This window comes from Mycothermus thermophilus (assembly GCF_041956435.1).
Source record: "Mycothermus thermophilus strain CBS 625.91 unplaced genomic scaffold VTJ04scaffold_2, whole genome shotgun sequence".
In the NCBI taxonomy this organism is placed as follows: Eukaryota; Fungi; Ascomycota; class Sordariomycetes; order Sordariales; family Chaetomiaceae; genus Mycothermus; species Mycothermus thermophilus.
The window spans coordinates 4,875,612-4,898,240 of record NW_027191428.1 but is presented as its reverse complement, the minus strand read 5'-3'; the positions used below and the strand labels follow the sequence as shown (position 1 = coordinate 4,898,240).

Genomic DNA, 22,629 nt, shown 5'->3' with positions numbered 1-22,629 from the left:
CGGTGGTGGGTGTGACAAAAAGTGGGTCCCGGGCCAAGTAGCGGACCGGGCGGGGCAGCAGCGGGAGTTTGGGAACCTGGGAACCCTGCTGACGGGGACCATCGGCGCCGTGGAAGAATGCCAAGCTTCCGCGCTTCCTCCGCATTCCCTCCCCCACTGCAGAGCACCTCACTGCACCTCACCTCGACAGGAACCACTGGCCGCGAGCATCTCCAGCTCAAGCCGCCTGTGCTTCGCCAACTTCACCCCGCATTTCACACACCCCAAGCAGCCTGCACTCCGCATTCAGACCACAGGCTTCTCCCACCCAACCGCTGCAACCCTGTCACTCTGCCGACTCCTACCGACGGGAGTTTCTTTAAAAGACCAGAGCGGGAGTGTCATCCGGTCACCGCGGCGCATCCATTATCTCTCTTAGCAGCGGCTCGTCGGCGTCTTTTGGTCTGATGGTTGCTGGGTGGTTCCCGTAGCTCGCCTTAGGTTTAGGTTTCAATTGCGTCTCCTTGCTGCCCTTGCCATTGACGAGCTCTGTTTATTTCCCTTGCCTTCACTTCTCCCTCAACTTCAACCCATTCTCTGAGCTCAGCCATCAGAGAAGCGCCTCTGCGATCCCAATCCGTGAACAATAACAATGGCCGATGTAAGTTCCCATTCAATCAATCGAGGCGCGTATTGCAGCGACAGCATCAGACCGTCCTCCTATTGAACATCGAGATGGCCGGACTCGACAGCTGACGCTTTCTTCCCTTCCGCAGCACATTGAGACCGGCCTTCCCCCCGGCTGGGAAGTCCGCCACAGCCAGTCCAAGAACCTGCCCTACTACTTCAACGCGGTCGAGAAGATTTCCCGCTGGGAGCCGCCCCCGGACACCGACACCGAGAAGCTCAAGATCTACATGGCCACCTACCACAGCAACTTCGTCTCGCGGGGCCCCGCCGCCGCCGCCCCCGTCCAAGAAGATCGTGCTGGCAAGATTCGCTGCGCCCACCTGCTCGTCAAGCATCGCGACAGCCGCCGCCCCTCGAGCTGGCGCCAAAACACCATCACTCGTTCCAAGGAGGAGGCGTACGAGATCATCAAGGCCTACCGCCAGCGCATCACCTCGGGCGAGATCTCCCTCGGCGAACTGGCCCTGACCGAGTCGGACTGCAGCAGCGCCCGCAAACGTGGGGACCTGGGGTATTTTGGGAAGGGCGACATGCAAAAGGAGTTTGAGGATGCGGCTTTCGCGCTGGAGGTGGGCCAGCTGTCGGACGTGGTTGACACCGCGAGCGGGCTTCACTTGATTGAGAGGTGCGTTGCGATGATATCTTAGCTGCCGTCAGCACTGCCCAGTATGCTGACCATAACACACCAGGCTTGACTAGTTGGCGCGCCAGCAGATTCAATTCGCAATGTAACACCCAGATCTCACCAAAAGTCCACAATGAGAGGAGGATCAAATCAAGGTGGCACCAGGAGAGTCGAAAAAGACCGTCCCCGAATTCCCCGAGCGCGCACCGTTCCTGATCCACCTGACCAAATAACCTCTATCTGAATTGAACACTGTTGCACCTTCTGAACTTCATGCGCGTCTGCTGCCGTGTAACTGCTGTGTTGTCTTGTACGTGTAAGTTTGAAGACATCCGGAATAATTCTGCGTAACTGCCAGGTCTTCAGGGCGAGCGAGCCTCCCTTCGCCGCAATTATTGAAGGACCCTCCATTTCTATGTATTTACATATGTACTACTTCGTATGCACTACCAAGCCCTGCAAAATCCACTGCACCAGCGCGGGTATGCTTCCAAACACCACCGTCATGATCCCCAACGCGACCATGGCCAAGGCCGCGTGCGGCGCCGCCTCGCTCCTTGCCTCGTACAGGTATGCGGCGCCCATGGCCGCCGCATTGATCCCCACCGTGATCCCCGATGCCACGGTGCGCGGATCGTTTCCTATGTCCTCCGGCCTCTGTTCCCGGTCTTCCCCCGCTACCGCCGCCGTCACTGCCGTTGTCGTGTCTGTTGCATCAGCTCCGGTCACCGGCTCCGCCGCCCTGTGCTCCACCGAACCCGCCGGTTCCCGGCAGTGCCGTGGTGCCTCGGGCCTCTGGGTCTTCGCGTTGCCTTCTCCTCCTTCTCTTCGCCTTCTTGCGTCGTCACCCTGACCCCGTCTCCTCCCTCCTTCCTCATCCTCCACCAACCCCCTCTTCAACCCAATCCACCGCTCCACCTTCCCCTTCACAACCCTCCTCTCCAACCACCCTCCCAACCCCAACCCCATCCCCATTTGATACACAATCCCGCTCGCCACCACCATCGCCGCGTTCAACCCCTCATCCCCGCCCAGCACATTCATGACCGGCGCTCCAAGGGCGATGGTGACGCTCCGCGCGGCGAACGCGGCCGCGCGCGGGCCGGGGGTGATGTTCAGAGCGCGGGAGGCGAGGAGCGGGTAGCAGGACAGGTTGAGAAGCGCGAGGAGGGAGGAGACGGTGCATGCGGTTAGCCCGGCGCGGGAGAGGAGGGTGTGCCGGTGCGAGAAGAGCTTGAGGCCCCAGGCTGTGAGGCCGGAGTTGAGGAGGGTGAGGGCGAGGTTGCCTGCTGTTATTGTACCGCTACTACTGGTGGTCGTGGTAGTACTAGGAGTGCTGGTGGTGATGGTGGTGGTGGGGCCGCTGCCCGCTGCTCGGGCGAGGAGGGTTGACAGCGGGGTGGTGGTGGTCAGCGTCCTTTCGAGGAGGGTGGTTGGCGCGCGAGAGCTGAGCGCGCAGTCGAGGAGAATGTAGCTGATCATGACCAGGGAGGTCCAGAGGACGGGGTTGGTCAGGCCGATGACCAGGGTCCGCAATCGGGGGCGACGGAGGAGCGAAGGGGTGGTTTTGGCGGTGGACTGGATGGCCAAGGTGGAGAGCCAGGTGGTGATGAGGAGGAGAGTTGTGAGCGGGGTGTCGTAGTTGCGGGTCAGACGGAGGGGGAGGGCGATGGTGGGGGTCAGGATGAGAGAGGCGAGGAGGATGGGGTTGCGGAGGGCGAAGGTGGTGAGGTGGGTGTGTAATGCTGGTTTGGGGGAAGGGGTTGAACAGGTATGTGGGTTGTTAGGGGCAGAGGTAGTCGAGGTTGAGGTTTGTTTTGTTTGTTCGTCGTAGTAGTCGGAACAGTAGGCTGAGTCTGGACTGGTTGTTGATAGGGATACTGGCCTGCTGGTGCTGGTGCTTCGAGGACTGGAGTTGTGTTTAGAGTTTGCTTTCTCAACGTCCTCGGACATGTTGATCCAGAACTGGTTGTCGTGGCGTACTAGCAAACATTGGAGCGGAAGAGCAAGAAAGTAGGCCAACAATGTGTTGAACAAGCCAGTCAAAACTATGACAGTCAGTCAACGCTGAGTCCCGTCTCGGCCGGTCCCGCATGGTATGTTCTCCTTACTGAAACAGAGAATGATCAAGGCAATGCCCCGGGCATGAGCAAGAGGCCCGCCGCAGAGCATCACGACGGGAACGGTGAAGCCGATCGACATGTGTCGATTGAGTATTTCCGTCTAGTCCGTCAGTCCCAGACACATGAGATGCCTGTATGGCCAGCAACACTCACAGCTGACTCCAAATACTTGGAGTACCATTCATCCACTCCACCAACGATGTGTTCTAACATCCAAAACAAGAAGAACACCGCCGCCATGGCAAGAATTGGTGCCGGAAAGTCTGAGTTGTCTCTATCCAAAGCAACTTGAAAGGCTGCAGTCAATAGCTGGGCAACGAGGGTCATGGCAACGGCGATGAGTCCATCACGGAGGCACCATTCCGGACATGGTTGATTTGGAGTTTTCGGAGTTGATACCGACCCGGTATCTCTCGGATATGTCCCAGACGGTGATCTCACGGGCACCGAGAGAGGCACCGGCACGGAAGGAAGCGGCGGTAGGTGCTTCAAGATGACGGCACGCCATCCAGTCCCGCGGCACCGGTGGTCGGAGACGTGCGGGTTCGAGGCGGCGGCGGCGGCCGGCATCACACGGACGGCATCCCGTTTCTGTGTCCGCGTCTGTGTTTGTGCTTGCTCCTCCGGGCCCGGACCGTAGGCAACACACATGTCAAACAGGTGTCGGGTCGACGGGTGAGACACACACACATACACACCTATACACACACGGTCCGTGGGTCCGCGGTTAGTGAGTATGGAGTGAGGAGGTTTGGGAGAGACACGACGGGCCCAAGGGGACGGTAGGTGGCACTTAAAAAAGGGAGGAGGGACAGCAGACGGGAACGACATGACTCGGGAAGGCTGCCTGGGACAACACAGGTCGCTGGGTCGAACCTCGTGTTTGTACTATCTCGTTGTTTCCTCGGAATGAGTATTATCACCGTCATTGGAACGGTGTAAGAGAGCGGGATGATGTGGCTATTTTCGTTCCCGAGCCGGGACTTCATCCTCGAACCTTTCCGCCCTTCCGTCAACGCTGTGTCATGGGGGATGGGGGGGATCTAGCCCGGTCATAGTCAGGTGTTTGGAACATAGTGGGTGGGGAGGTCGGCGATGTGCGGCGACAATGGATGGAAATAGAACGCATGAGCGAATAAAGGAGAGCCAAGGACCTGAGTAAGGTTGTGTTTGACATGAAAGGATCCCCGCTTGCTGTTCGTGATGCTCGGGGAAAAGCTGGCCGGCCACGTCAAAGGTGTCGGTGTACTCTGACACCGGGAGGGTGCGCCGGAGCGGCGTCTTTTGACAGCCAGTCGGCCAAACGGCAGGACTTGATGTTGTCAACAGGGAGTACGACAGGAATGACAGGGGCGGGGAACGGCCGGTTGGCAGCCGGGAATGTCTACATAGCCTCATCTCGATGAGCTGGATGAGAGGGGTGTTTGTAAGCTGGTGTCGAATGCCATTACATCAGCTACAGTACTTCAGACGCTCATCAGAGGCGAAGGAGGATGCCAATATCTTGACCACCCATACCAGTGTTGATCCTGAGCAACCATGTTCCAGTGTTTGGACATTTCTTTCCGGCGTGGAAGCGAACGCGGGGAGGATATTCAGCTAGCACAAAGGCCAACGACAGGTTCAAACGAAGTTCCGGTGGACAACCTAGCTTTTAGCGGACGAGTTTGCGGGAGCAATTTGGAAGCCGCGGGGACCCGGCATACGATGACGGCTAAGAGATGCACATATCCGTCTTGAAAGAAGAACAGCTGGTTCGGGCGCGTTCGGGATTGGTGATGCCGGTGAGCTGGATGTTAGGCATTGAGCGGGATGGTTGCGGGGATGTGACTGTCCGAAGAGAGGCCGCGGCGGTGGAATCTCAAGTTTCTGAGTTTGTGTCAGGAGGAGGCGGATGAATGGCACCGGCAAGACAGGAGGGGCGTGGATGTGGAGAGCGGATGGCAGAATAGTTACGGGACACATTCAACTCGATGTTGTCGTAAATGAGCTACGAACGTCGGCCTAGTATACGGAGTAGTGCTATCTTGCGTTGGAAAATGAGGTCCGGCATGAGGCTTGCATGTTACTGGGTTCTGTCGTGCAACAATCGCCTCCTTCAACGACCAGAGGTTTGGATGACATAATTATCTGTGGTTTTAAAAAATTTAGAGGATACTATTGTAGGCAATGGATCCGTTTGAGACATACTCGTCCCTGCCCGCCTCGGCATCGCTCTCAAGACATGTCAAATATTCCGTTTGTTTACGGAGCACAGCCAACAGAAGACGCAAACGCCCTGAGCCACAGTCAATATCCTCTTGTTGTGCCACAACCCCCCAGCTGGGCGAGGGGTGAGCGAACAGACGAAGGAGCGAGAAACTGGTTCCTACGGACGTAATGTAGAAGAGGATGGTGAGGAGGGAAGGTCAACAGAGATGTTGTGCTCATGTGCTGCTGTGGTGGTTGATGTTGTGGAACGGTTCAAGGGGGGAGGCTCAGGGTTTGTTCTCAGGGTTCAGGGTTGGCAGAGGGAGCGAGGACGGGTTCAGGTCCGAGTCTTGGCATCAAGCACGGGCCACATCCCGTACGACGGGACTGGGGACCCACCACCGACTCGGAGATGGACCCACTCTACGGACTAGGGCCCGTCCCGGTTCACCGTTCAGGCTTCACCGTTTCACCGACTCCAGACCCGAAACACATGAGACCTGAACATGTCACTCTTGACATTCTGCGCCTCTCCTTACTCTCTAGGTATACTGCCGTGAAAGAGGGAGGACATGGATGTCGAGTCCCTCATCAAAACGCTGCGCGCCTACGACCCCTCGTTTGACGCTGCAGCTGTGAGAGCCGCTCTCTCCGACCCCACATCCCCCGATGCTCTGGAGTTGAGGCAGTGGGCCAAGGACCATGTTTCTCCCGACACCCTGCTCACTGTCGACGAGCTGAATCAGTGTGTTTCGCCTGTCTATTACCTTTGTATTCACACAGCTGACATGCTCCGCCCCTACCGGCTAGATATGTCGCCCTGGAGGACTCTGGTTTGGCAGAGAGGCTTGCTGCCTCGGATCTCACCGCCACCTGTGCCTTGAGCAGCGATGAGGTCAGGCACGCCATCGCCGAACTGAACCGCTCAACCCAGGCCATCACCAAGCATACCGAGACTCTTCGCCAGCAGGCCGAAGCTCTCGACCGCATCGCCGATGCCAACCGCCGTGCCCGTGAAGACCGCGCGGCTATCGAGGCGCATGAGGCCAGGAAACGGCAGAAGGACCACGATGGTCTGGCTTCCTATGTGCGTAATTCTGCCATGATTGCAGATTCATGAGCCCACTGACAAACCAAGACAAACGAGCTACTGGACATTTTGGGCTCTCGCGTCCTCGACCTGGATCAGCAGACTCGTGCGGCGGAAGCCACTATCCCGAGAACCGTTGACACGCTCCTCAAGGCCGACGACAAGCTCTTGACGGGCCTTCAAAAACTCGGTTTGGAACTTGAGACTGAGGATTCCGAGGAATCGAAGGACGTCGCGACGCTCCGCGAAACCTGCGCCAGGCTGATCAAGTTTACGGTCGAAAGCGTCCGTACACGCCTGGACCGCATCTTCCTGGAATCTCTCGAGGAGGCTGTGCGTCAAGGGACAAGTCGCGTTTCCCCTGATGAGGTAGCGGGATTGCAGGGCGAGGTCGAGTCTCTGTACTCCGAAATCCTGCCTGTTGCCAAGATGGCTGTTGAGCAGCAGTTCTTGGAGCCAGCCTTGAAGAGCGTCTCGGAAAAGAACTCCCAGAGACAAGCCAGATCGGCCCAGGCAACGAATTACGTGAGTTGACGGGCACTTTTCTGTTTCTTTCCCTTTGCACACTGACTGACGGTTGCAGATCCACGACTGTCTCGACTACCTCATTGATCGAGCACGCGATCTCTCCGCTCGGTTGGAAGCCTTCCGGGCATATCAGGGGGCCGCAACCGCCGTCCTCGACATTGCCAACGCCGAGTTGGCAGCCCAGAGACAGGCCGAGGAGGCCGCCGCACGCCAACGAGCTGCCCAGCAAGCCTTCGTGTCACCTGCGAAACCACGGCCGAAGCAGCCGCCAAACCCCATCTCTAGCAGAGCCGGGTTAAGCGAGGACTCACCCCTCGAAAAGATCTTGCGTACCATCGCCATCAGTCTTCCTGCTCAAGAAGACGGCCCGGCGGACCAGCAGTCTGCGATTCGCGAGTTGGCTACCGCCCTCGCGACCCGCCGTGTGAAGTTGGAAGACGTCGCGCACAACGCCCAGGAGTCGTTTGAGCGCGCAGCCATCCGGCAGGTCGCGGACGGCAAGCTCGCCATACAGATGGTGCGCGACTCCATCCTGGCCGAGAGCCCGTTCGGTGAGGTACGGCTGCTGGATACTGAGATGGAGGGTTCTATCGCCGTGCTTGCGCAGGAGCTAGCCAAGGTGGATGAGAAGTTGAAGAGGGTGGATGCTGATATGGTCAAGTTGAGGGGCAGGAATGCGAAGAGGGATGAGTTGGTTAGTCGGTGGGGATCGTGAGGATGGTGATTGAGAGGCAGGTTGGCATTTTGGCTCACGATGGGGTGGATGGCCTTGGTGGTTCCTGAGGTTGTACCTCTCCCGTAGCCACGGGACAATGATTCTCACTCACACTATTACAGACGACGGGATGCCATAACTGTCGTACTCTTCCTTGGAATACACACAAGACAACTCTGCTGGACTAAGACTTGGGACCTCTGGCACATTGCCTTATACATTACTACTATAATGGCCACCAACCACATAGATCCGTCTCCTGTGTTTCCAACTCAACCTTTTCTCAGGAACATTCAAGGCAGCACCAAACTGCCCTCCCCATCCGCTTCACCCTGCGACGCCAACCACGCCACGGGAAGCAGGATCAGACCAAGCGCGAGCAGCGGATAGGCGCCCGTGTACCCAAAGAACCAGGCAATGCTGACAACGAGTCCCACGAAGAAGACGAGGAACAAGGCGTGCAAAATGACGTAGATGTCAAGAAAGATCTCGAAGAAACGTTCTCCCTGAAGATTCAGAGGACATAGGTAATCGCAGTGGTTAGTAAACGGACTTTTCGTCAAGGTTGGACTGAGACTGGGACTGGGGGATCTGGCTGGAAGGACAGGCAAGGAATGCCAAGGCTAATTTGCGAGAAGGTGAGGAGATTGGAGGATGAAAGACACAGATGCAGAGGTCGACGGAGGCAATGGGCCAACGCAGCGACCATCAAAAAAGAAACCAACACGAGAGATGCAAGGAGGCAAAACAGAACAAGTTCCAGAAATGTGATAGAGAAAAGAAGCAAGTACGGGGGACTACACAGTAAAGATCATGTAGTATGCAGTTCAACGGGGAGAATAAGAAAACTCACCACTTCAACCCCACACACCCTCCTCTCGCCCTTCTGTTCCGCCACGAAACTCACAGCCCACATCACCACCAGCTGGTCCGCCACCGTCAACATTGCCCACGACACGCTGTTGTTCACCAACAAGGCAGAAACAAACTGCGTCGCGTTGGCGACGGCGCGCAGCAAGACCACCCTCGTGGCCGCCTTGGAGTTGTGGTTGTTGCTCTCGGCGGCATCATTGTTGCCACTGCTGCGGGGCCACTTCCCTGTGTTTTTTTCTTTTGTTTAGCTTGGTATTGCTTGGGGTTTGGGGAGTGTTGATCTGGAGGCGGGGATTGGTTCAGGTTTGGGAGCCTGGGAAGCCTGGGACTTTTGTTGCTTGGGGGTTGCTTGAGATGGACATGAGGTGTGGTGGTAGAGGTGGTAGTGGTGGGTGATGCTGATGCTGATGATGGGGGGCTATGGTAGAAGGGGACCGTGGGGTTGAGACGGGATAGAGAGCTTCAGGTCCCTCCATAAGCAAAAGGAGAGGTGACTTTGATGCCGTGATCTCTCCGAGATGCGAGGACGGGCGAGGACCTTGAGGACTGGTGGACCGCGAACGTCTCGTCGGCACTTGCAAACGTAGGTTCGGCACGGGTCTCCGAACGAAGCTTTGATGCTAGGCGAGCCACTTCGGCTGGTGTCCAGAACCCTCTTGGAAGCTGGTACAGGTGGAGGCTTGACGGTAGCATGGATAGGGGCTTGGGATTGCGCGTACATACAGTGTCTGGCGATGCGCTCGGCAGCGTCGCTTAGAATTCGGCGCGCCGTGGAGGCTAGATCGTCGGATGCCGGCATGTTTCCGAGTTGGATCCTTGGAGGCTCGGCAGTACAGTTTGTACTGTACGTAAATGCTTGGAGATGGACCGAGTGATCGTCAATGAGCCGTGACCCGCGAAGTTTAGTCGGCGCAGATCTTCTTGTGGTGGTGGATTTTGTCGGTAAACTCAGCGAAGATCCGGATCAAAAGCAAACACTAAAGTTGCTGGCCTCCAAACCGTTGGATGGAGTAGGGTTTCGGTGATTCAGGGGCTGCGTGGAGCAGCGCGGGGGGCCACCGGAAGCGATGGCACCCCGAGTGTCCACTGGTCCCGCCGCCGAGGAGACCCCTTTTCCGGCCTGCCGACAGCCTCCCCTGTCCCGATACTTAGCGCCGTGAACCCGTTTCTTTTTCATTCGCTTCCCGCACCAATCCGGACCCCTCTCGCGACGACAAGTTTAGGTTTAGTTATCCGCCACTAAACAGAGCCAAGTCTCTCCGGATGCTGCCACCGCGCTCCCCGAGTTTCGTGATGGAGTTGACTTAGCGCAGAACGGGAATGGTGCTTGGAGATCCATCAATGGTCGTTGACGACGCCGTTTCTCTCTGCTCTAGGCAACTCGACAGATACTTACTTCGAAGGGATTGACGACAAACATGCTGGAAGTTGCGTGAATCAAAAAAGAAATAGGTACGAATTACGCAACTTCTGACTATACTACCTCGCAGCACCGTACAGTTACTTCCCCACAGAGCAAACCTCCTGTCTACTTCCAAACTCCGAGATCCCACCGTCCCATCACTCGACCAGCTTCAACCGGACGTAGCACTGCTTCGGCTCGCGGGCGAACCGCTGGACAGCATCGTACCCGCTTAGATCTGCCGGGGTCTTGAGCAGCTCAAAGTGCCAGATCATCAAGGCAAACTGGATCTTCAGCCCATGCAGAGCAAACCGCTTGCCGAAGCATCCCCGCTGCCCAAGACCAAAGGCAAGCGTTGGGCCCGCCAGGGGGTCAAACACCTCCTTACCCTCATCATCCTTCTTCAACCACCTCTCAGGCTTGAATTCGCCGCAGTCGGCGTCATCCCACAGGCCCGTCAACCCGGGCTTACCCGACCGCGCTCCCGGGCTGCGCTCGTCATCCGATACCTTCATGCCGGGTTGCAGGTAGTACGCGCCGTTGGCCGCGAAGAAAACGTCGGTGCCCTTGGGGATGTGGCGGCCCAGCACGGTCGTGTCGCACTGCGCGCGCCGCACCACAAATGCGATGGTGTTGGCGTGCCGCAGGATTTCTTCAATGACGGCGTCCAGGTACGGCAGCTGCGCGTGCGCAAGGGCGCTCGACAACTCGGCGTACGTTGGGGCGCGACCCTCGCGCGCGGCCTCGGGGAACGCGGCGCGCAGGTTCGCGCGCAGACGGTCCTGCACCTGCGGGTTGTCGGCCAGGTACTTGACGCCCCAGGCGGCCGTCGTGGCGGAGGTGTCGTGGCCAGCGATCATGAAGCCGAAGAACTCATCGGCGATGCCGCGCTTGGTGTAGGCGGGCGGACGGCCCTCCTTGGCGGCCATGTCGCGCTCGCGGAGGAGGACCGAGTGCAGCGCGGTGCGGGGCTCCTCGCGAGTGCCGGTGCGCTCGGCTTCTTCGATGAGAGCGACGTTCTCGAGCACCCGGTCGTGGATGTACTTGTCCTTGGTGGCGATGGCTTTCTTCATGTAGGGGAACTGCCGCAGGACCCAGGAGGTGAGTCGTGGAGCGGGAGACATTTGGACATCGGTCAGGGAATCACCCAGCGTCAGGGCGGCCGCGAAGACGTCGGCAAGCGGTGGTTCTGGGAACTCCATGACATCGTCGAGGTTGCTGTTCTCAGTCTTTGGTGGGACGAAATCCTCCATGGCGAGCAGCCGCTTCGTTGTGATGGACTCCTCCTCTGGATGGCCGAACATTGCCATGAAGATGGTGTCGAGAGCCATGTAAACGATGTCATGATGGGCCTTGAAAGGTCGGCCATTGGCGAGTTCACATTTGCGCTTCCATACCCGGATCATTGTCGATGCGGACTGGTAGAGGCGAGGGCCCAGGATTGTGGTGACGAAGGTCGGCGCCATCAAATGATTGATCAGCGCCCGTTGGTTCTTGAAATGAGGATCTGTCGACAGATACGAGATGTGCTGCTCGGGCAGAATCCCGCCAACAACATCCCCGAAGAAGCCGCTGCGGTCGAACTCCTTGGTCCGACGCAGCAGGATGTCTTGACTCTCATACGGGTCGGTGACGACAACCCACGGTAGGCTACCGATGTTGACAAACACCTGGACGATGGGGCTTTGGTGCCGCACGGTCAGAGAGGTGAGCCAGCACTGCACGCCAGATGTTAGTCGCCATTGCTCCTGGCCCCTGCTTTCTAGCTCTCAGCATCAGATCGGTTTGGTGAATGTCTTACATAGATCAACTTGGTACGCATCACATAGCGTACCATCTCGGGGACATCTCCGAGAATGCTCTTTGCGGCACCCCGGTTGTACGGGATGCCGGGAATCGGCCGTGGCAGCAGAGCGCGGTACGCAAGGTACAGCGTTACCAGCGCCGCCACGACGAAGACGGGGTTTTGTTGGAGTGAAGAAACCACGGCACCCATCTTGGCCGTTTCGTTGCCGTGTCGTTTTAGGCGAAGATGAGGGTCAAGTATTCCGCGGTGATCCGTCGAGGTGCTGGACAAAGCTCTTCGTAACAGCTTCCTGGACCAGAGCTAGAGAACCACTGATGATGGCCGAGTGGACAAAAGAATGGGTAACTCTTGAAACAAGACACAAGGGGGGAGAAACGAGCAGTCGACTCCCCACACAATTTTGCCGCTGAAGACGACAATTCAGCAACTCCCGAACCTCGAGCAGCGGGAGGAAACGTTGAAAAGCAAACGACAAGGGCGGTCCGACTACATTTCAGTGGAGCTCCAAGACTGTGAAAGGGGATCCAAGATATGCATGACCTTAAGTCTGTTGCCACTCCTTGGTGCTGTGGTATCATGGCAGGGGTCGACGGGGAGGCTGACATTGGCATCCGATTGGGTCATTGAAGGTGAGACGTCAACTCGCAGAGCGCAGATTGCAACATTGTACATCTCTCACAGTACGAGACCCGACGGACTGGCGGGGCAATGACTGCAAGAGACAAGGGACCTGGAGCTGCGACTGTTGCTTTACTTGGAATTTGCTCGCCAGTTACATTTGATAGACCCCCACATATCCTCTCGAGAGGCACACTATCCGAGACAAGCGGGCTGATACCCCCGAGGCGGCTCCGCGGGAGCGGCCTCTCTGAAGCCTGGGTGGCGTCTTGGACTGCTTGCTGATCTGCATGTACGGCAAGAATTGGGAAATCCTCAAGGCATTGCGGAAGAGCCGCTGAGTGATGGAACGTATTCTCCTCGGGGTGGTAGTATCAAAACAACCGGGCCAGGGGGGAGGACAATCTGGGCTCTGGACATGGATGAAAATCTGGCCGTTGCAATGTCACCACAGAGTCCACAGTCTCAAGAAAACCTCTGTCAAATAATAACAGTCTCACTATTGCAGGTCATGGAAGTGATGGGCAAAAGTGGAGTGCTTTTTTCCCAAGGAGATTCTGCTTTAAACCTTGCCGCTTCCTCCTCGAGTTTCGACGAGGAGGCCGTTGTCGAGGACATCTTTGATTGTCGACTTCCTATCCAACTGCTTTCCTCCTCGATTCAAGACTCTGAGACTTGTTGTCGACAGCAGGGACAATCGTCAAGATGGCTGACGATAACGCGCCTCCCATGATCATCACCACCGTGGTGTTGACTTCGGTGGCTACTGTCCTTATGTGCCTGCGGTTCTGGTGCAAGCGCCAGATGAGCACCAAGCTGGGCTTGGACGATGTTATTCTACTTCTTGCCTATGTACGTCTTCAATGCGATTTAGCCTCGATGCCATCAGTCCATGTTGTGGGCATACAATGCTGACCCGTTTTCTTACTAGACCGTCTACATGATCTATGTTGGCCTGTCTATCTGGATGACCACCTTCGGCCTCGGAAAGCACTTCACCGAAATCGACCTTGTCAATGACTTCCCAAAACTCATGTACTGGTTCCCCATCATGCAGTTCTTCGGCATCATTTCCGTCAACACATCCAAGTCGTCGTTCATCATCACGATGCTTCGCCTTGTGACCAAGGCATGGCAAAAAGCGGCGCTGTGGTTCATGCTCATCACCATCAACGGGTCCATGATGAGCATTGCCATCGTCCAGTTTTATCAATGTGGCGTCCCTCCGAAGCCGGGTTGCATCAACAATGACTCCGTCATCGCCCTCGCCGTGTACGCCGCGGCGTATTCGGCATTCATGGATCTGGTCCTCACAGCCTTCCCGAGCCTGGTCATTTGGAAGCTTCAGATGAAGAACCGTGAGAAGGCTGGTATCATTTTCTCAATGAGCTGCGGTATTGTGTAAGTGCTTCTCAAAATCTTGCAAAGTCCAACTCAATTCACTAACTCTCCCATCTTAGGGCCGGCGTCGTGGGCCTTTACAAGGCAACCACCATCCCCAGCGTTTCCCGCAGCGCCGACTTCACCCACAGCACGGCCATCGTTCTCATTTGGCTCGTGGCCGAGGTGTGCGCTACCTTCATCGCCTGCTCGGTGCCATTCCTGCGTCCTCTGGTGCGCCGTATGCGCTCCTCCAGGGGCACCAAGGAGTCGTACGGGCTCAGCGGTTTCTCGAGCCGTGCGACTCACAACAAGCTGGGCAGCCGGGCCGACGCCAAGGGCGGTGCCGACACGGACGCCGACCAGAGCAGCGACCGTGACGTCCAGCCTCTCAAGCACGGCATTGTTCGCCGCACCGACGCCTTCACGGTCGAGTACGATACCTGGTCTGCCAACGACGTTTCTCAGGGCGCTGGCCAGGGAATTCCAGGGGGGCAACAGGTGTCGCGGAGGGAGATGTGCTGAAGGACCGTACACTACTCCGTAGACGGAGCGCTCCGTGTGAGTTGCGGACCGTCCCCCCGGAAATGCATGAGGCTGCATACCCGGCTGCATGGCTCCCAAGACGGGATGGCTGACGGGTGGCGGGTGGCGTATGGGGATGGCGTCCAGCCTCGAGGAATGCAGAGACGCCACTCTGTTTTGTTTCCCCAGGAGGAAAGAAAATCGCCTGATCGGCGGGATTCTTGCCATTACCAGTATCAGTAGAGACAAACGGGGCATTCTGGACCTGAAGATCCCGGAAGGACTTGGTGTTTGGGATGCAGGACATATGTACACAACAGCACGACACACAAGTACACAGCAACATGGCTGGAACTTTGGATCATGTCAATGACGGGGATAGAGGTCGGAGTCAGGGGTTCTTTCTTCTCTTGTTTTTCTTCTGCCACGAATTACCATGCGCATACGGAGTATGACACAGTGTAGAGTACCCAGGTATAAAGAGGACTTTTCAACTTTCGTTGGTTCGTTCTGGACTCGTGCATGGCACTATGTATGCAGACTTGAGACGGGGGAGAGGCAACCAATATCCAGAAAAGCAAAATAAACGTGCCATCCAGACATTTGCCTCTGCACAACTGAGTAGCCAGCGCTATCACAATGGACAGGAAATGATGAAGACACGGCTTGCTTCTGTCTGCAAGATGAGTCTGGGATGTTCTATTGGTCTTGGTCCAGCCGCGGGAGATTGTCAACAACCAGGCTATCGGCTGGACACCGTCACGCAATCACGTTATCTCTCGACTCGACAAACTCATGAGCCATTCTTCTCGGTTGGGGTTCCGAGCTCGGCCAGCTTTGGCGAGTTGATCGGCGACGGTTGAAGGCCCAGAGTAGAGGGGCCAGGGGTTAGGTGACATTGATCCAGAAGCTGACCTCCTATGGTGTCTCCTCCGCCCCGAAAAAAACAATGCCGGGCCAGGGTCCTGCCGGAGGTTGCAGAACTAAAGGTAACGTCACACAACGTTGCCGAGAAAATCGTGCCAGAACGCCGGAACGTGTTGGCCGCTTTGGAAGCTCATTGGACGTAGAGTATGAAAAAAAGAAAGCCTCAATACAACCCAGAGCAGCGGCAACTCTGCAACAGAAACAAACCCTCTCACAGTTTCAATCACATTATCACCCCGTCATCCCGGGACCGAGGCCAGCCGATGCTGTGGTGTTGTGTGAAGTTGAAAGGTTTGAAGTTATTGCGCAATCGTGTTGTGTGCTGTGGCATGTTGACCCCACTACTTTTGTCTTCAGCTGCTTGGAGGACTACAACTGCACCAAGTCTGTGCCTAGCCATCCTGAAGGCGAGTAATTAAATGGAATTAGTATATACAGTAGGGCTCTACGTTGTGCTAGCTTGTAATTAAGCCTTGAACTTAATCATTGGCTTCCCGTTGCTGCCCAACACCTTTCCAGTTAATAGACTTGTGCTCAGGACTCTGGGTTTGGAATCGTTAATACAGAGGTAACTTGAATCAACAATTCATCTTGTTTCTCTGCTCAACTTCTTCCTGTCAACTGGAAGAACTCTAAAAACTTTACATCGTACACTCTGGCACCATCGAAACTTGGCACACAAATAGCTTTTCCTGTCGTGATACACTCTTGTTGTTGCTTTCAGCTTCCACCATGCCGATCACCCTCAGCACTAACTTCCGGGCGTTTGGTGACCTGCTCGTCGGCCTAACACCGGCCTTCGCGTTCCGTTGGAACGACAAAGGGACGGGCTCAAAAAGGGATGGTGCTTTTTAGCATCCGACAGGTACCTTCAACTCTGGTAGTAACAACGTTATGCGGCCCCTTGGGAGTGTCCTGGTTACTGGTTACGGAGACATCAACAACAATTACGCCGCTCTCCTGGTCGGTCCCCTCCCAGGGTACAGTGTGCATAACTCCCCTGTAGCACCGCCCTGGACACACAAACGTAAGACATCATACTCTATTAAATCAGCCAAATCGTTGAATGACAGGTGCTGACAGTGATTCTAATTAATACTAGATGTCCTCGAGGTCGGGAACGTTACCATCTGGGAGCCAGTCCCACCACTGGGCTATGTCGCCTTAGGGTTCCTTGTTCGTGAAACAAGAGTTCATCCATCAGCTTCGTAGACAGACCCCGATATCTGGTGCCTACGCAAAGACCTAGTCGCTCCGGGCGCATTCGAAGAGAGGTGCGCCTGGGATACTTGGGGCGGCCGCCTTGGTCCGTGGTCATGCTGGCGAGTTCTCCCGCGCTTGGACGACAGCTATTCCCGGTCCGAAGGATAAGTCCCCATTATTGCTGGGACTTTTTGGATCAACAACGGGGGTTGGGATCAACCCGGTGCAGAAAGCGCCTGGGTACCGTTGCTGAAGGTGGCTCCCGACTTTGATCCGAAGTTAGTACCGCAGATCAGCTTCGAAGAGATCCCACGACCAGATCAGCTCGATTGATGGCACAAACCCAAGACCCCAATCGCCAAAGAGGAGATACTCAGCAGCCGCACATATCTGCCGTTCACAGCCTTCTTCGACCACACTGACCGCAGGGCCCTGTACCGTATCGAATATCCCTTCACCATTTCCCTTTACCGGTCATGGACCCTGGAGGCAGTAATCTACGAGGTTAGGATTCTTGCTCCTAGTCTGAACAAGTCTCCATCAAGCGGACGAAGCGACGGCCTCCTTGCCTTGGACTCTGGTGGCCTGAAGCTGAATCCTTCTGGCTTCCGATTCAACTCCCCGCTTGGCCTGGACGTCAAAAGGGACATTCGGGTCAATTTTGTGCGCAACTATGAGCCAGGAAACGTCGTCCTTTGTTGGGCCACGCGTTTGCGCGTTGAGGTTCGTATCGGGGGAGACAATGGGGATGCTCTGAACACGGGCATTCCGACATGGGAGTCTGTGGGCCTTTCCGACCCCATCAAGGTGCCGTCTGGAAATTAGGGAGCGGACGCTCCATGGGTCCGTCGTAACTCGCTTCTCTTGATTATGGGCGTTGGGAGGGACATTAATGATTATACATACAGCTGCGGTGGCGTTAGGGCGAAGATTCAGTCTCTGGGTAATTCTTTTCCGCGCTTGTCTGCGGTTCCCCAAACACAGCAGGATACAGAACGGCGGTAGATGGACAGTATCTTCCCTCAAGGCAGAACAGGGGCGCTTCTCCAACCTTTGTGATACGTTTCGCCGTTGGCACGTTGAGTTACCTGAAACCTACATAACACCTCTTGGTGTCTAATAATAACGATCAGACGGAAACCACAAACGCCTAGGAAGGGCGTGATTGTGGGCAGTGCTGGTGTGTACGAGAACAAATTGTTCGAGGCGTCGGATGGTTACGTGGGCAAGCCAACCGGCGATCACAGCCAAGACTCCGAACCCCAGCCAGTAACTCTCCCAATCCCGGCATCTTAACCTTCGACACTGACCGTGGTTTGGATATCCTTCCGCCGGGCTTCAAGCTCTCTATTTATGGTTACAAGTTCAACGCCCGATCGGCGTCGACGCTACCAAAGACTTGGAGACGTTGAACTGGAAAGAGTTTTCGAGGTTTCCACCCAAGACCGTCGTCGTCAGCTGGAGGCAAGGCCTCCGCGTTGAGGTCAGACTGGGAGGGGTGGAAGGGCCTGTGCTCAACACCAGAAACCAGCCATTTTATGTCTTGTACCCCTTCAATGATGACAAACTTTGGTTGCCAATTACCAAGATCTCTTTCCAAACTTGAAGGCCTGAATCTCTGACGGGTTTTCTGTCTGTTGTGTTGCGAGGAGGAACAAGGGAGGCGGCCCCCTACAACGTGACAAGAATGCATTTCTCGCTCGGACGTCACAGTGTGTGTATGGATGAGTTAAGAAATCGAATTTTGACCCCTTATCACAATCCATTGAGTTTCGTGATTTTGACATTCAAGTCAAGCAGCCGCGTGCCCAGCTGCCGCGCCGCCCTGCATTATGTGCTGATCCGTGAGGTCAGGGCTCGCATCCAGCCACCCCCGCTTTTACAGCAGGCCACGGGATATTCCACTCCTACACTCACCAAGTTAACAAGCTGAAGTCATTCATTTGACAAGTTATATTGTACACAACACCGACCAGGCCTCAAGAGAGCACAAGCTGACGCCGTCGAAAATCCGTGTCCGTACCTGAATAATAGCTGCGACGGTTCGAGACCTTGTCATCACGATGCCATCCATGGCACCCTCTTCCTTGGATGGCTTCATGAGCCAGAGTGAATTATCTATGACACCAATAGCTAGCGGAGTCGGTGCCATTTCTTTGCTCGTCACGGCATATCTCTTGGCCAGCGTCATTTACTCAACTCTTCTGCATCCGCTAGCTGGTTTTCCCGGGCCAGTACATTGCGCAGTCAGCCGCATTCCATTCTGGATCGCCTGCCTGAGAGGCCGTGAGGTTCAGTGGATGCACAAACTGCATTTGCGATACGGTCCTGTGGTGCGCTACAGTCCGGAATCACTGAGCTTTGTTGATGACGAAGGCGGTGCAGTGTGGAAGGCGATTCATGGCCGTCAGGAAGGCAGTGGGAGGGAGTATGGCAAGGCAAAGGAGTGGTGGATGAAGCCGGCTAATGGCGAGTTGAGCCAAACACATCCTTCCCATTTGAATCGACGCTCGAGGACCAACATATTGAAGCATTGCTAACAAACAAAAAGGCATCTATGGAATCGGCAGCGTACCAACGCACGAAAATCACCGTCGATATCGTGGTCTGTTTGCTCCAGCGTTCTCTGACCGGGCGGTCAAAAGTCAGGAGCCTCTCTTTCAGCACTACGCGCAGCTTCTGGCGACTCGCTTAGCCCAGGTGGCGTCTTCTAACCAGCCAGTGGACATGGTCCGGCTGTACCAATACACGACATTCGACATTATGGGCAACCTCACCTTCGGCAACACCCTGGGTCAGCTCGAGGGAAACCAATACTCTGACTGGGTACAAGCCGTGCTTGACTCGATCCGTTCAATCCCTATTGCCCAGTTGATCAACTACTACCCGGTCCTACGGAACCTCTTCGAGCGCTTCGAGCCTCGCGTCGTCACCCACAAAAAATATCGCCACTTTCGATTTGCGGCTGACTGTGTGGACGCCCGCCTTGCTCGGGGGTCTGACAAGCCTGACATTTGGAACCTTGTCTTGTCCGCTCGGGGTGATCGCAGTCTCTCCTTGGACGAGATGCATTGCCATGCTGGTATCTTCATGCTGGCCGGCAGCGAGACCACGGGGACGGCTCTCTCTGGGTTGACCTATCTCCTGGTACGCCATCCACATAAGCTGGATATCTTGACACGGGAACTGCGTAAGCGGTTCAAAAGTCCCGAAGACATCACCATGGAAGCAGCCGCAGGGCTTCCGTATCTCAACGCATGTTCGTACTGTCCACGTCTCAAGTTCAATCGTCTCGAGCACCCCAATATTAACCACCAGAAACTCCACAGGTATTCAAGAGGCCCTCCGCCTTTACCCACCCTTTCCTGTGGGTGCACCCCGCGTGGTATCAGCACCAGGAAGGGTGATCCACGGCTATTTCGTTTCTCCAGAGACACGAGTGGCCGTCAACCACTACGCAACATACCACAACCCTGCCAACTTCGTAGCGCCAGAAGAATTTTTGCCCGAGCGGTGGCTAGCAAAAAGCGAGACTTCGTGCAAAGAGGAGGCCTATTATGCCCATGGAAAGCACCGCCATGATGATGTATTGCAGCCTTTCGGTTACGGTCCGCGTGAATGCCTGGGCCAGACCATGGCCCTGCATGAGATGCGGTTGATCTTGGCACATGTCTTAGTACAGTTCGACTTGGTGCTGTGTGATCCGACGGATAACTGGCTTGACCAACGTGTGTTCGTGTTGTGGGAGAAGAAACCTCTCATGTGCCTGGTACGGTTTAGAGATCATCGGAGCTCCAAGGTTTGTGTTTCTGATGTATTCAGGTAAAGAAATGGAAAATACCCTTGCAGCTCATGCTGAAAAGAAATACATGAAATCCCCTATTACCTGTGACCTTTGCGTTCAGCTTGGGAAAAAGCTCCGCTATCTGATTGAGAATCCTCGTGCTATCTAACTTTATTCACTGACTGCAATGAGAGACTGTCTGGGAAGATGTGAAATTTGGTCTCATCCCGACTGATCCTGTCCTGACTTTGCAACATGGACCGCTTAGACCTCCCAGTTCAATCGACACCGGACATCATGCCTCCTCGAAATGAACATGGTCCTCCACACCAGACTCTGTGGCTTCAGTGTCTACAGTCCTTAGGTCAGTCCTGAAGGCCATGACTTTGGTGGTAATTACAGTTATTAAATGAACCTACCATCGACGCTCATCACTTGGTATGCCGTCTTCAAGCTCTTCAACGCTTCGAGGTATCGGCTCGTGTGCCATGGTGCTAGTCGGTGACGCTCCGCCAGGTGGCTCTGCAAGTCACCAGGTCGAGGAAAGCCGTTCCGTCTGGCAACTTCGTCTTTTGGACACAGATAGCAAACGCATCGGTCCAGAATTGAGTCTTGTGGGACATCCTGCTGACGGGAGATCATCGTACTTTCCTGGGAAGGTGTGTTGGAAGTGACGTTTGAGCCTCCAGGTCTGGACGATGAGTTCGTGTGTGTCGAGCTCTGGGGGGATGTGTCCGAGGCATGGAGATCCGTGATCTCGTCTCTGCGAGCATGTTGGCCGAGAAGATACCGGAGTGTGTCAAAATCTGCCCGGCGGCGCAACGCGTAGGCAAACGGTGGGCGACCTTTGCGGTCCCTTTCGTCAACATCCAACCCCAACTCTTCGACGAGATATTTGATGAACGATAGGGACCCGGGCCTCTTGATGATGGTGATGTGGAGCAGTGACTTTCCGGTGTTGTCTTTGGTCTCCTTTTCCGCACCCATACTGATGAGAAGCTTGGCTACGCTTTCGTGTCCATGCAAAACGGCTTGGTAGAGTGGCGTCTGTCCGTCATCGTCTTCGGCTTCGATGTCGATGCCTTTGTTAATTATGGATTTGTCGACGTCTTGTCCTCTGAAGGCGGCAAGGTGCAGTGCAGTGGCTCCCTCATCGCCACATGGGTTTGTATCGGCGCCCAATTTGATAAAGAGCTCAACAAGGTCTTTTTCGTTGCTGCAGGCAGCGAGATGAAATGGCCTCCTTCCGCCAAGCCCGCTTGCTTCGATGTTGGCGCCCGCTGAGCTGACCAGGTACTCGATGTGGGCAGTTCTACTTTTCCCAGTGTTTAGTTGTGACATGACCGCCCAATGAAGGGGGGAACATTGGAACATGTCTTGAGCTTGGATATCTGCCCCAGCCTCGACCAAAGTGCGCAATGCAGAGATGTCATCGCACATGCATGCCATGTGCAATGGCGTAACGCCTTCCAAATCTCGAGCGTCAATCTTAGCGCGATAGTGAATGAGGATTTGGATGTGTGAAGCACCATCCCGGTTACTGGCAACAGCGTAATGTAGAGGCGTTCGGCCTCGGGTGTCGCGGGCGTTCACATCAGCCCCGAGTTGTAGAAGTCTGCGTGCTAGTTCCTCATCGGACTCCAGGACGGCATAATGCAGTGGCGTCCAATCGAGAATACCCTTCATATTCAACTTGCCCACACTATGTGTAGCCTTTCGCGAGGCTTTTGAGATGAGATTCTCGAGAGACCCGTCGAGTGAAGTGAGACGGCTAATATTGGAATTCGCCGTGTAGGATTGGGTGAATTGCTGAAGCAATTCCAAAAAGGGAGACCAAGGACGCTTCTGACGAGTGTATAACTCGAGAACGCCCTGAATCACCTGCTCTACGCCATCTTCCTTCAGCCTTGTGATGACGTGAGACAACAACTCTTTTACACCCGCATTGTGATCATGATCTTCCACACAAGTAAAGAACTGTTGTCTTGCAACTGCATCATCCAGGGCCCTGAGATATTCCAAAAGGAGGGCGTTAGCTTTTCTTCGAAGAAAGCTTTTTTGAGGGAAAGTTGTTGTTTGTTCAAACAACCAGAGATATGTCTCAACGGCCCCTTCCCACTTCTCATTCTCCAGCAACTTTGTGGCGTGGCCATGTGCCACCTCAATGAGC

At 55.5% G+C, this 22,629-nt stretch overlaps 10 protein-coding genes across 10 annotated transcripts; 6 read left to right on the top strand and 4 right to left on the bottom strand.

Moving 5' to 3' along the window:
- Window positions 1–117: 117 nt before the first annotated feature.
- On the top strand, window positions 118–580 carry VTJ04DRAFT_3990 (uncharacterized protein; the record flags this gene model as incomplete). Its single annotated transcript, XM_069361950.1, has 2 exons — window positions 118–228; window positions 422–580. The coding sequence occupies 2 exons, from the start codon at window positions 118–120 to the stop codon at window positions 578–580; spliced, it is 270 nt and encodes an 89-aa protein (XP_069222510.1).
- A 51-nt stretch (window positions 581–631) lies between these two features.
- On the top strand, window positions 632–1,368 carry VTJ04DRAFT_3989 (uncharacterized protein; the record flags this gene model as incomplete). The annotated part of the gene is made up of 3 exons (XM_069361948.1): window positions 632–640; window positions 756–1,294; window positions 1,359–1,368. The coding sequence occupies 3 exons, from the start codon at window positions 632–634 to the stop codon at window positions 1,366–1,368; spliced, it is 558 nt and encodes a 185-aa protein (XP_069222509.1).
- A 358-nt stretch (window positions 1,369–1,726) lies between these two features.
- On the bottom strand, window positions 1,727–3,247 carry VTJ04DRAFT_3988 (uncharacterized protein; the record flags this gene model as incomplete). Its single annotated transcript, XM_069361947.1, has 1 exon — window positions 1,727–3,247. The coding sequence occupies one exon, from the start codon at window positions 3,245–3,247 to the stop codon at window positions 1,727–1,729; it is 1,521 nt and encodes a 506-aa protein (XP_069222508.1).
- A 2,932-nt stretch (window positions 3,248–6,179) lies between these two features.
- VTJ04DRAFT_3987 (uncharacterized protein) lies at window positions 6,180–7,940 on the top strand (the record flags this gene model as incomplete). The annotated part of the gene is made up of 4 exons (XM_069361946.1): window positions 6,180–6,352; window positions 6,418–6,694; window positions 6,746–7,222; window positions 7,281–7,940. The coding sequence occupies 4 exons, from the start codon at window positions 6,180–6,182 to the stop codon at window positions 7,938–7,940; spliced, it is 1,587 nt and encodes a 528-aa protein (XP_069222507.1).
- Window positions 7,941–8,233: 293 nt separating this feature from the next.
- Window positions 8,234–9,612, bottom strand: VTJ04DRAFT_3986 (uncharacterized protein; the record flags this gene model as incomplete). The annotated part of the gene is made up of 3 exons (XM_069361945.1): window positions 8,234–8,446; window positions 8,794–9,038; window positions 9,537–9,612. The coding sequence occupies 3 exons, from the start codon at window positions 9,610–9,612 to the stop codon at window positions 8,234–8,236; spliced, it is 534 nt and encodes a 177-aa protein (XP_069222506.1).
- A 761-nt stretch (window positions 9,613–10,373) lies between these two features.
- Window positions 10,374–12,211, bottom strand: VTJ04DRAFT_3985 (uncharacterized protein; the record flags this gene model as incomplete). Its single annotated transcript, XM_069361944.1, has 2 exons — window positions 10,374–11,933; window positions 12,017–12,211. The coding sequence occupies 2 exons, from the start codon at window positions 12,209–12,211 to the stop codon at window positions 10,374–10,376; spliced, it is 1,755 nt and encodes a 584-aa protein (XP_069222505.1).
- A 26-nt stretch (window positions 12,212–12,237) lies between these two features.
- On the bottom strand, window positions 12,238–12,627 carry VTJ04DRAFT_3984 (uncharacterized protein; the record flags this gene model as incomplete). Its single annotated transcript, XM_069361943.1, has 2 exons — window positions 12,238–12,508; window positions 12,563–12,627. 2 exons carry the CDS (start codon window positions 12,625–12,627, stop codon window positions 12,238–12,240), a joined length of 336 nt encoding a protein of 111 aa, XP_069222504.1.
- A 718-nt stretch (window positions 12,628–13,345) lies between these two features.
- VTJ04DRAFT_3983 (uncharacterized protein) lies at window positions 13,346–14,545 on the top strand (the record flags this gene model as incomplete). Its single annotated transcript, XM_069361942.1, has 3 exons — window positions 13,346–13,492; window positions 13,572–14,041; window positions 14,101–14,545. The coding sequence occupies 3 exons, from the start codon at window positions 13,346–13,348 to the stop codon at window positions 14,543–14,545; spliced, it is 1,062 nt and encodes a 353-aa protein (XP_069222503.1).
- A 1,659-nt stretch (window positions 14,546–16,204) lies between these two features.
- VTJ04DRAFT_3982 (uncharacterized protein) lies at window positions 16,205–17,500 on the top strand (the record flags this gene model as incomplete). Its single annotated transcript, XM_069361941.1, has 2 exons — window positions 16,205–16,316; window positions 17,079–17,500. 2 exons carry the CDS (start codon window positions 16,205–16,207, stop codon window positions 17,498–17,500), a joined length of 534 nt encoding a protein of 177 aa, XP_069222502.1.
- Window positions 17,501–18,975: 1,475 nt separating this feature from the next.
- On the top strand, window positions 18,976–21,743 carry VTJ04DRAFT_3981 (uncharacterized protein; the record flags this gene model as incomplete). Its single annotated transcript, XM_069361940.1, has 4 exons — window positions 18,976–19,144; window positions 19,227–19,934; window positions 20,005–20,444; window positions 21,459–21,743. 4 exons carry the CDS (start codon window positions 18,976–18,978, stop codon window positions 21,741–21,743), a joined length of 1,602 nt encoding a protein of 533 aa, XP_069222501.1.
- Window positions 21,744–22,629: the final 886 nt, after the last annotated feature.